Here is a 12308-nt window from a genome sequence, read left to right as displayed (position 1 = left end):
CCCATTTCATTGGGATACTACTGAGGCTTGGTATCTTGCCTAAGACCACTCAGCTAGTAAGTGACAGAGTTAAGATCTTACTTAACCAGAAAGTAACCCCAAAACCTATGAGTGTCCCTCACAACGGCCACTGTACTACCCATAGGAGCTGTGACCTACTGACATCCCGCACCTGTTCACAGCCAGCATTCCACTGGATTCTTTCTAAATCCTTGGGGAGTAGACTCAGCCCCATTTTATAGATGGAAAAAGTAAGGTTCCGAGACAAACAATTTGCCAAAGGCTACCTAGTAACTTCCAATCACCAGAGCCGATATTCTCTGTACTCTGTTGTTTGCTGCCCTCAAGTCATGGTATCCCCATGCACAAGGGAATAAATGCTGCCCAATCCTGCACCTCCCTCCTCAGTTGTGAATCAGAAGTTGGGATCTACAGGGGTTTCATTCCCTAGGGTTTTGGAAGTAGACCACCAGGCCTTTCTGGAAGTTCCATTGAAACCTGCTTAGCATCAGAACAAGACCCAAACTTCCACTGACAGATGGGTGGTGGATTGTCTGGGAATCAAACCCAGGTCTCCTGCACTGAAGGCAAGAATTCTACCACCCAGCTACCATGGCCTCATCTTCCCATTCTACCCAGATCACAAACCAAGCCCACCTAACAACAGTGAAATTTCAGAATTAGGACCTTTATCCTTTCTTGAATCTTCTCTCCCCGGATCCTGGACAAATGATTCTTCTTCCCCTTAAATCCCTCGAGCAACAGGAAGTTGGCCGCTGGCCACTCTTTGGGTCTCCCCCTAGGAAAGTTAGGCCACTGTCTGCCTCTGTGTGACCTCCAGTAGAGACCAAGAATGAACCCTTCTCCAAAAGTCAAATATGCTGGACCTGCTTGTGCTACTGAAAAGCCTTCTTTCCTGCTACTACTTGATCCCATATCCTTTAAGGAGCCACCCCAAAATAGAATGTATTTGGGGATCCTAGGAGTCCTGGTGTGGTGCTGTAGGATAAGCACTTGACTGCTGACCACATGGTCAGTAGTTCAAAGCCACCAGTCACTCCTTGGAAACCCTATACAGGGTCGCTGTGAGTCAGAACTGACTCAATGGCACTTAACAATAACAACAAGGGAACCCTAGATAAAGACTGATTACCCATGTCCTGTGAGTTGGTTTCCATAGAAGTCTTTGAGTCTGTCATACAACAGACTCACTGGCTGGTTGCCACAGGGCCCCAAGAGGTTATGGCCCTGGAGTTGTCCACAGGAGGTGTTGGGGCTTGGAGAGGACAGATTCAGGGGACCGAGTCATCAGAAACTCAGAAGACCTGTTAGAGACGGGTAGAGCAGACCTGAGGGCAGTAAAACAGTGACCACAGACAAGATGTGGGCAGGCAGATCTCAGCTCCATGTCAAGAACTCCATGTCAGATTTGTGTAACAGCAGTGTGCACACATGGACTGGAGCTTCCGGTCCTGGAAAGTGTGCTGTGTCGATGACCTGCGTTTCAGTGTCCCCAGCCCCTGTGGAATACCTCTGAGAGGGAAACTAATTGTTCTACAAAATCCCTTCTGGTTTCCATGTTCCTCGATTCTAAGAGTCCATGAAATTAGATTGTGGTGAATCATATTGACATCTTTAAACTTGCATCTTGTCTGTAATGTTGTGATTTTCATTATCTTCCCCAGCCTTCTACTTGCAGAAGTGGTAGGAGATGACTTTCAGTCCTATCATGTCCGTGAAAGCTCTACTTGGCAGCACGAGTGCTCTGCCATTTGCAATGTGTACTCGGATCTGTTCATAGTCCTCCAGGCACGGAGGTTGTAGCCTGGTGGAATTCAGTCTCTGTGACTGAAACCCCACCCCACAGCCCCTCCTGCTCTAGAGCCACAGAATCTCAGGGCTGGAAAAGGCATGCCCAGCTCTGTAGACCCACCCCTGTCCGATTTTTCAGTCTCCCACCTGACCCTGAGCATCCCAACAAATGTTCTTCCACTAACTACTTCGTTACCTCCAGTGACGGGGCACATACTTCCCTGCAAAACAGCTTGTGCCATCAATAAATAGTGTACTCATTTCCTGTAGCTGGTGTAATAAATTGCCACACACCAGGTAACTTAAAACAACAGAACTGTATTCTCACAGTTCTGAAGACCAAAAGGCCAAAATACAGGTGAAGGTTCTAAAAGACTCCTTCTGGTCTCTTCCAACTTTGGGTGGCTCCTGGTGTTCTTTGGCGTGTGCATCAGTCCAGTCTCAGCCTCTGTCTTCTCACAGCTCCTTGTCAGAATCTGTGTCTTCTCTTCTGCCTCTTATGAGGCCCATCCGGATAATCCAGGATGATCTTATTTTGAAATCATTAATTTAATTGCATTCTGAAAGACTCTTTCCAAATAAGGTCACGTTCACAAACGGGACAGATTAGGATGCGGCCATATCATTTAGAGGGCCAGCAGTCAACATCTCATGTACTTTGGATATGCTGTCATAGGCTCAAACATGACAACAATTGTGAGGAAGGCACAGGACCGGCAATGTTTTGTTCTTTTGTACAAAGGGTCACTATGAATTGGAAATGGCATGAAAGCATCCAACAACATTCAACCCACTACAGATGAGCGGCCTTTTCACAAAGTTCTACCTTAACTCATCTGAAAATTGCTCAATATAAATTGTGCCTTTGAACTCTCATTCCAATCACTGTCCACTTTGACTACCAGATTACAATGTAGCCTTGCACAAGGCCCTTTCTCTTCTCTGGGCCAGTGAGGGGAGGTGATCTGGATCAATGCTGCAGTTTCTTCCCACTGTGGCTTCCTGTGGGTCTGTGCGTGACCAGTTGTGGGGTGAAGGACAGCAGACAGCTGCAGTATACCCCATCTGTGGAGACAGATGTGACATCCAGAAGATCTTGCGGACAGCAAAACCTCCACCGCCCACCCCCACTTCCTGAGTAGCCCTCAATTGAGCAGTTTCTCAGAGCAGGGAGCATGTACCATTGCTTGGTAATGACCATCTCCCCTTTCTGTTCACTGTTTCAGTTGTTCGGTTGTTTCTTAGCTTGGGAGACCCGCAACGTCAGCATCCCAGCACTCAATGACAGCAAGTACATCGGGATGAGTGTCTACAATGTGGGCATCATGTGCATCATCGGGGCTGCCGTCTCCTTCCTGACCCGGGACCAGCCCAATGTGCAGTTCTGCATAGTGGCTCTGGTCATCATCTTCTGCAGTACCATCACCCTCTGCCTGGTGTTTGTGCCCAAGGTACCCTCACCACCCTGGCCTCTGAGACCCTCAAAAGCAGAGTGCTGCTTTTTTTTTTTCACTTTCTGCACGTTTTACTCATTTCTTTTTCTTATCTTGAAAACAGTGCATAAGATGAAAAGTTTGGGGAATACAGAAAAATAGAAGCCAGATTTTTCACTTTGAAAGATTTATGTAGTCCTACCACCCCAAAATAATCACTGTTAACATTCCTATGTGTTTCTTTCTTTCTTTCTTTCTTTTAAATGGCTGAGAGGTAATGCTTTTAAAGATAAAAATTGCAATTATAGCAAACGCACCATTTTGTATTTTACCTCTTTCACTTTGTTTTTTCTTTCCCTGTGGTATTCTGCCACATGCTTAATCATCACTGAGGGGTAATGTCAACATTTACTTGACCCTTGACCCCTTACTGGTGAGTGTTAACAGTTGTTTCCCGTTTTTAAATACTATCAATGAAATTTTTTTTCTGTATGACACATTCTCCTTATTTCCTATTATTCCCTAGGCTACAGTCCCAGCTATAGTATTGTTGGGTCCAAAGTGATCACTATTTTTAACCACCCCTTCCATTTCCCAGTCATCTGAAGGGCTGACCTTCAGGACCCCCCAGGGGAGGAGTTTTTTCAGACCTTTCTCTTGACCAACAGTGAAGCGGGCAACTGAACCAGAGGCCTTGACCTCTTGGGAGCCCCCTGCTGGTCTGAGTACAGCAAAGCCCCACCTGCTTGAAGCTCAAAGTAAGATTAGATAGATCCTGAAAAAGACAAAAAACATTAGAAGTCTGAATTCGTGAGTATTAGTGTACCAATGTCATTTTCTTCATTTTGACAACTGTACCATGGTGTATGGATTCCATCACTATGGAAGATCTGCCTGTTAGGGGAAAGTCAGGGAATGACCTTTCTGTACCATCTTTGCAACTTTTCTGTAAATCTAAAATCATTCCAAAATAGAGTTGTTGTTTATTTGCTTTTTAAGGAAGGAGCTGGGAGCTGAGAGAGAGTCACGAAGGAATTGTTGACCCAAGTGGGAGAGTGTTTGCCTGTGGTGCCTCCATCATACTGGGCACCCACCTAATCAGTGCCCAGGATGCCAGCTCTTTCCTTCTCCTTTTGGTTGTCATACCTGCCAGGTTCTAGGCCAGAGTTTCTCTGCATCCTCTCTGGCCTTTTGTTCATCCTAAGATCCTAGAGGACTCTTCAGGCCCAGCCCCTACCATGTCACTCCCCAGCTGCCATCTCAGCCTCTATTGTGCCTCCAAGATCCAGTCCCCTGATGTTGGGCTAGCTTTGAAGATTTGAGTTTCCTCCAGTCTCCCCAAAGTCCTGTACATTGGCCAATTTCCCTTTTCCATAAGGGCCCTGAGGCCCAGGCCTCTTCCCCTCATCTATCAAAGTCTCTTCATCCTTTCAGACCCTCCACAGACCCTACCCAGGCCCGCAGGACCATGCTTGCAGCTCTCTTGGGCACTCAACACTGGATGCTCCTGGCCTGGTGAAGATCTGGGGTCACCCTTAATCCCACCCCACTCCTCCAGACCATGAGGTCCTTGTGGACAGAGATCAAAGCTCACTCAGCCCCTCTCTCCAAGGCTAAGCCCAGAGGCTATCGTGACCCCAAACATATTTCTTAAGTAAATGAGTCAAGTACAGGACCTTTTATATTAAAAATGCCTGCGCCTGTGACAGATATAATAAGCGTCCTGTCCCCAAAACTCCTCAGTGGTTATCAAGAACAGAGGTCTTTGATTTCCCCCAGCCCATTGTCTTCACAGTGTTCACCCTCAGGACTGATTTTCCACATAGAGCAAGACCTAAGGCAGAGCGAGGGGAGGCTGGAACTTGACTTAAAGAGCCCTAGGTGGTCTCTGTAGGATGGTTGGGATGCAGGTGAAAGCAGGGTAAGGAGACCAGACTTGTACTACTAGCCAGTAAAGGAACAAGTTCAGTGAGAGGAAGGGGCCACTAGCCCATGGTCACACACTACAAATGGCAATGCAGGCCTCACCCAGGGCTCCTGACTCTCAGCCCAAGTCCTTAGGGCCCACGTTGTCTTCAGTGCAAGACCTGATATCAGGGGTGGGAAGAAGCTCAGCCCCAAGATCTCTTTTCAACCCAGCTCTGTTCCTTCAGCTCATCACCCTGAGAACAAACCCAGACGCAGCAACTCAGAATCGGCGATTCCAGTTCACTCAGAATCAGAAGAAAGAAGATTCTAAAACGTCCACCTCAGTCACCAGCGTGAACCAAGCAAGCACATCTCGCCTGGAGGGCCTGCAATCAGAAAACCATCGGCTACGAATGAAGATCACAGAGGTACCTCCCACAACATGTGACGACCAGGCACTGCCTTCTCCCATTTGAGTCCATTTGATCCCTGCAGAGACTCTCAGAGCTGCTCTACCCACGCCCCATCTAGAACATCCTGTGTCAGGCTGTCGAGTCCCATCTGCTGTCATGTGGCTGCAAGAACCAGCGGTAACAGGCAAAGACAGAGGCAGTCTGACAGAATCTGACAAGAGCTTATTGCCCATCTGGCCCAAGCTCTTTCAAGTGTCCTTAGAGCGAAAGGCATTTGTAGAGATGTATGAACTCCCAGATTACAGTAGCTTCCTAAATTGTCTTTTCTAGCTCATTCTCTCTCAACCTTTCTCTCAGTTTCAGCCTCTCTCTCAGCCTCTTTCTTTCTCTCAACCTCTCAACCTCTCTCTTTCTATCAATATCTTTCAACCTCTTTTTCTCTCAACCTCTCCTTGGTCTCAATATCTCTCAGCCTTGCTCTCAACCCCTCTATCTCTTTCCCTCTCCCCACCCCCATGCTCTTTCATTTTCCCAACACAGCCCAATAACTACCCACATCTGTAGATTGTAAAAGCAAGAGAGAAGGAAGTAGAAACTTTGGGGCAGGGGGCCGGGAGGGGAAGGAATTTTACTGCACTAGCCCTCACCTACAGGAGCCCTGGTGGTGCTGAAGGATAAGCACTGGACTACAAGGTCAGCAGTCCAAACCCACCAGCTGCTACTCAGGAGAAAGATGAGACTTTCTACTCCCATAAAGATTTACAGCGTCAGAAACCCTATATAGGGTTGCTATGAGTTGGAACTGACTTGATAGTGAATTAGGTTTTTGAGAACCCTCATCTATGCCTAAGGAGCTCTGGTAGTGTAGTGGTTACGAGTTGGGCTGCTAACTTCAAGGTCAGCAGTTCGAAACTACCAGCCGTTCCATGGGAGAAAGATGAGGCTTTCTGCTCCTGTAAAGATTTACAGCCTCAAAAACCTTGTACAGGGTCACTATGAGTCGGAACCGACTCCACGGCACACCACCACCACCACCATCTCTGCCTGCTGTGGCTCTGTAGGATCAGAACTGGACTGTGAACCACAAGGTCAGCAGTTCAAACCCACCAACTGCTCCTTGGAAATCCTGTACAGGGCTGCTATGAGTCAGAACCAATTGACAACTCTTAACAACACATCTATGTCCTGAGGGTTCTTGGCAGATTGTTGGATATTCCAAATAGGTCATAACCAGATTGCTTTGTGCCTGAGCTAAATCTCAAATTCTGGGCTTTCTATACCAAAGAATGGAATCCAAGTTACCTTCCTCTCTACTCCCCTCCTTTTGGGTTTAGGGGTATGTCTGGACCCAAGGTCTGCAGACTGTTTAAGAGGATCCTGATTCCATAAATGAGAACATAGAGAACAAAGGATTTTGGCTAAGTGGTTATAACAAACAGGTCCCAAAACAAAGTGACCCAAAGAAAATCAATATTTGCTTTTCTGTCCTGGAACTGTCCTCAGCAGAGAAGCCTGTAGGCAGAGATCACAGCCCTGTGAACTACTTCTTGGCTCTGGAGGCCTAGCTGTCAGGGTTGGGACTGGACCAGGGGCTCAGACTCAGTGGGCCATTGTCTTTCAGCTCGATAAAGACTTAGAAGAGGTCACCATGCAGCTGCAGGACACACCAGAAAAGAGCACATACATTAAACAGAACCACTACCAAGAGCTGAATGACATCCTCAACCTAGGCAACTTCACGGAGAGCACAGGTGAGAGGCGGCGGAGGGGCGGGTACGTGGGAAGCCAGCCACCTTCCACTTTACAGATGAAGAGACTGATGGGAAGTCACCAGGCAGGGCAGGTTTGCCTGGAATCCGCATCCCCACTCTGCCAGGACCCTGGTTTCTTAATGTGTCCCACATTCCTAATATGCTGATTGGCCGGCACATCTCAGGTTCCCTTTTGTGAATCCTTTGCCTTTATTTCCCTGGACTTTCCACAGTTCAAACATGCCACATCAGCGAACAAGAAAGAAATGGTCAGTAAGTTATGTCGTGGTCCTCAAGCTCAACAACCACTTGGGAAATGCACAAACAGGTTTTGCCTGCAATTGAGCAAAACTTGGAAAGATCACCAGTGTAGGGAAATGAGGTCATTGCCCTACGTTTTTGGAAGTCAGTCTGGCACTCTCCAAATATTAAATTAAACCTCTTAATCTGACAACTCTACCACCAGGTACCTTCCCCTTGCAAACACTCCCACATGGATGGTCAGCGTGGCATTACTCATAGGTGAAAAGAACTGGAATTAACAGACGTGTTCCTCATTGTGGTGATTTCATTATGATACCATCAAGCCCAGCCCCTGAAGTATACAGCTACTGAAGTTAGGTACATCTGTGCCGATATGAAAACCTCTCCATGTGGAAAATGCAACATAAGATCAGCATTATAATACAGACAAATACATACACACATATATATGATGGGGTCCAGATGTGGCGCTGTAGGATAAGCACTGGACTGCTAACCACAAGGCTGGTAGTTCCAACCCACCCGCTGCTCCTTGGAAACCTTATAAAAGGTTGCTATGAGTTGGAACTGATTTGATGGCACTTAACAACATGTATGTGTAAAAGAGGAGATCTGGTGGCACAGAGGTTAAGCACTCAGCTGCTAACTGAAAAGTCAGTTCAAATCCACCAGCTGCTTCATGAGAGAAAGATGTGGCAGTCAGCTTCTGTGAAGGTGTAGCACATTGGGAACCCTGTAGGATAGTTCTTTGCTATCCATTGGCATCAACTCACTAGCAATGGGCTTGGTTTTGTAGGGGGTTAATGTGAGCTCCGGTAGCATAGTGATTATGAATTGGGCTGCTGTCCTCAGGGTCAGCAGTTTGAAACTACCAGCTGTTCTGCAGGAGAAAGATGAGGCTTTCTGCTCCCGTAAAGATTTACAGCCTTGGAAACCCTGTACAGGGTTGCCATGAGTCGGAACTGACTCCATGGCACATAACAACAACAATGTGTAAATGCATTCTTTATTGCTGTTGAGAATATACACCGCAAAGCATGCCCTGATTCAACGATTTCTACATGTCCTATTCGGTTACATTGATTACATTCTTCAAGCTGTGTAACCATTGTCATCTCCTTTGATGTTCCTCCCCCATTAACATGAGATGCTCCCTGGCCCCAAGCTCCCTTGCGAACCTTTTGTGTCACTGTTGTCAATTTGATCCTATCTATGACAGGACTTTAAAAAGTTCCTGGGGTAAAAAAATGGAATTTTTCCAAGAGCTTTTGGAAACCCCCTCGTCCATAATTCTTTTTTTTTTTTTTTTTTAATGCATTGCTCAACGTAGATGTAAATACATTTTTTTTTTAAAGATTTGAAAAACAAACACCAGTTTTTTTATAGCATTCACCTGTGTGGGTGTGAAAGACTCCCTCCTTATACATTTCATCTTGTGTAGGTATGCACTGTTTGGATCTTGTCACACATCTCTCTACACCAGTGGGGAAATGTCTTAACACTAAACCATCTGATTCCGAAGTTATGCCATCTATGTTGGTAGACTTGATTCCCCACTTTTTCTTTCAGAGAGAAGAGAGGGCACAGCGCTTGCCATATACATTCCCAAGTATACCAATTTCACTGCTAGACAAGAGGGGTCCCTGCTCACAGCCTTGGTCCCAGAGAGACCTTGTAGAGACCACAGTGTGTACAGGGATGATGGGTTTATTCCTATTCTCTCTCACTGGGCAGCATCTTAAAAATGTTGCATTGTTGATTTTTTAAAATTAGAATATATTCTAATATTGTTTTGCATGCAGACGGTGGAAAGGCCATTTTAAAAAATCACCTCGATCAAAACCCCCAGCTGCAATGGAATACAACAGAGCCCTCTCGAACATGCAAAGACCCAATAGAGGATATAAACTCCCCAGAACAGTAAGTACCTTCTCCTTAACAATTGTTACCCGAGAATATGTTACTCCTGTCCAGCAATTGACAATTTGTGCCATCTTTTCATGTGCATGATTTTACTTGAACTTCCCAGCAATACCATGATATAGGTCAGATTACACTGCTTATCTTACAAATGGTGGTGGTGGTTATGTACTGTGAAGTTGATTCTGACTCATAGAGACCCTGTGTAGAGTTTCTGAGGTTGTAAATCTTTACAGGAGCAGAAAGCCTCCTCTTTCTCCCACAGAGCCACTAGGGATTTAACCAGCTGACCATGCAGTTAGCAGCCTGACTTGTAACCCAGGACGATACCAGAGCTCCTCATTGTATGATGAGGAAAGCTGATATTCAAAAGGGAGGTGATTTGTCAAAGCTCTCCAGTCACAGTACAGGAGCTACGATCTGAACTTGAGTCTATTCAACATCAAATTCCATGCTCACTCCACTGTAGCACACAGCCTTTATTATGAGTAAAACTGAACCTTGTGATGTGAATTTGAGAAGTCCTGGTGGTGCAGTGGTTAAGCGCTCAGCTGCGAACCAAAAAGGTCAGTGGTTTGAATCTACCAGAAGCTCCATAAGAGAAAAGACCTAACCATCTGCTTCCGTAAAGGTTGTTATGGTGGTTAGATGCCATCAAGTCTGTTTCAACTTACAGCAATCCTATGCACAGCAGAACTAAACACTAACCGATCCTGAGCCATCCCCACCATCATTGCCGCAGGCACTGTGTCAGTCAGTCTTATTAAAGATCTTCCTCTTTTTCACAGACCCTCTACTCTACCTGAACTTGCATATGCGTAATGAATGGTCTATTCCACAGTCAGCTCCTGGCTTTGTTTTGACTGATAGTATTGAGCTTCTTCATTGTCTCTTCCCCTAGATGTAGTCAGTTTTGATTCCTATGTATTCCAGCTGGTGAGGTCCACGTGTATAATCACTGTTTATTTTGTTGAAGAAAGATATTTGCAATGAACAAGCCATTGGTCTTGCAAAATTTTGTCATGTGACCTACAGAATTGTTTCTGTCACCAAGGTCATATTTTCCAACTACTAATCCTTCCTCTTTGTTTCCAGCTTTCACATTCCAGTCATCAGTAATCATCAATGCATCTTGATTGCAGATTTTATTAATTTCAGACTAAGAAATTGGTAGAATTCTTTAATTTCATCATCTTTGGCTTTAGTGGTTGGTGCATAAATTTGAATAATAGAGGCAATAACTGGTCTTGCTTGTAGGCTTATGGATATTATCCTATCACAGACAGCACTGTACTTCAAGATAGATCCTGAGATGCTCATTTTGATGATAAATGTGACGCCATTCCTCTTCAATTGGTCATTCCCAGCATATCAAATAATAGTGATCGTCCAAGTCAAAGTGGCTAATACTTGTCCGTCTCAGCTCACTAATGCCTAGGATAGTAATATTTATGTGTTCTGTTTCATTTTTGGAAACTTCCAGTATTCCTAGATTCATACTTTGTACATTCTATGTTCTGATTATTAATGGATGTGTGCAGCTATTTCTTCTCATTTTGAGTTGTGCCCTATCAGTAGATGAAGGTCTTTGCTGCATCTATATAATTAAGGTCAACTCTACTTTGAGGAGGCAGCTCGTCCTCGGTTGTATTTTAAGTGCCTTCCAACCTGAGGGGCTCATCTCCTGGCACTGTTCTGTGCCTATTCATAAGGTTTTTAGTGGCTAACCTTTCAGAAGTGGTCCACCTTTTCTTCTTTGTCTGGAAACTCTACTGAAACCTGTCTTCCATGAGTTACCTCGTTGGTATTTAAAATATTGGTGACATCATTTCCAGCATCACAGTACCACACAAACCCTCACAGTATGACAAACTGACAAGTGCTGGTGGTACCCACCTAGGGGTATCATTCTCCCAGCTCAGAATTTATTTCTCCGTCCCCCTCCCCCCTGGACTCTCAGTCAACATCATATTGCCTAAAGGAATAAACAGGTCATAGCTGATCTAACAGGTTCAACTTTAATCTTAAAATCAGATCTCCACCATCAGACTTTCTTGAACACCTGTGAGGTGTCCCTTGGTAGAAGCTCTTCTGGTCAGCAAATCCTAAGGATTGGTGGGCAACCCGTCCTCTATCTTCATCCATCTCAGAAATCTCATCAATGCCCCAAACTCCAGGGAGCCCATGAATTGATGTTCCCTCACCACAGAGCAATGTGGTTTAATAAGCAAGAGTCCCAACTTCCCCAATTTCTATTTTGTTTCCGTTTACAAGTTACTTAACTTCTGCACTGTCCACTCGTTGTTTTAATGGGGATAGCAATACCTCTTTTACCTATGGGGTTTCCATGAGGATCTGGCTTTCCCACCTTGAGTGGTCAGGCACTGGGAATATGTTGTTGTTGTTGTTGTTGTTAGGTGGGTCAAGTAGGTACCAACTCATAGCAACCCAATGCACAACAGAACAAAACACTGCCTAGTCCTGCGCCAACCTCACAATCATTGCCATGCTTGAGCCCATTGCTGCTGCCACTGTGCCAATCCATCTCGTTGGGCATCTTCCTCTTTTTCTCCATCCCTCCACCTTACCAAGCATGACATCCTTCTCCAGGGACTGGTCCCTCCTGATAATATGTCAAAAGTATGAGAGACAAAGTCTGGCCATTCTGGCTTCTAAGGAGCATTCTGGCAGTACTTCTTCCAACACAGATTTGTCTATTCTTTTGGCAGTCCATGGTATTTTCATTACTCTCCTCTAACACCATAATTCAAATGCATCCATTCTTCTACTGTCTTCTTTATTCATTG

At 45.4% G+C, this 12308-nt stretch overlaps 1 protein-coding gene across 1 annotated transcript in view; it reads left to right on the top strand.

Moving 5' to 3' along the window:
* GABBR2 (gamma-aminobutyric acid (GABA) B receptor, 2) overlaps positions 1-12308 on the top strand; it is a 474372-nt gene that overhangs the window by 458294 nt on the left and 3770 nt on the right. Inside the window, exons 15-18 of the mRNA XM_006863147.1 lie at positions 3039-3263; positions 5399-5581; positions 7188-7317; positions 9384-9501. Of these exons, the coding sequence (XP_006863209.1) occupies positions 3039-3263; positions 5399-5581; positions 7188-7317; positions 9384-9501 (656 nt within the window). The remainder of the gene's footprint in view (positions 1-3038; positions 3264-5398; positions 5582-7187; positions 7318-9383; positions 9502-12308) is intronic.

Source organism: Chrysochloris asiatica, unplaced genomic scaffold (genome assembly GCF_000296735.1).
Source record: "Chrysochloris asiatica unplaced genomic scaffold, ChrAsi1.0 scaffold00053, whole genome shotgun sequence".
NCBI lineage: Eukaryota > Metazoa > Chordata > Mammalia > Afrosoricida > Chrysochloridae > Chrysochloris > Chrysochloris asiatica.
Note: the sequence above shows the minus strand (reverse complement) of the source record. Positions and strands in the feature narration are given on the sequence as shown.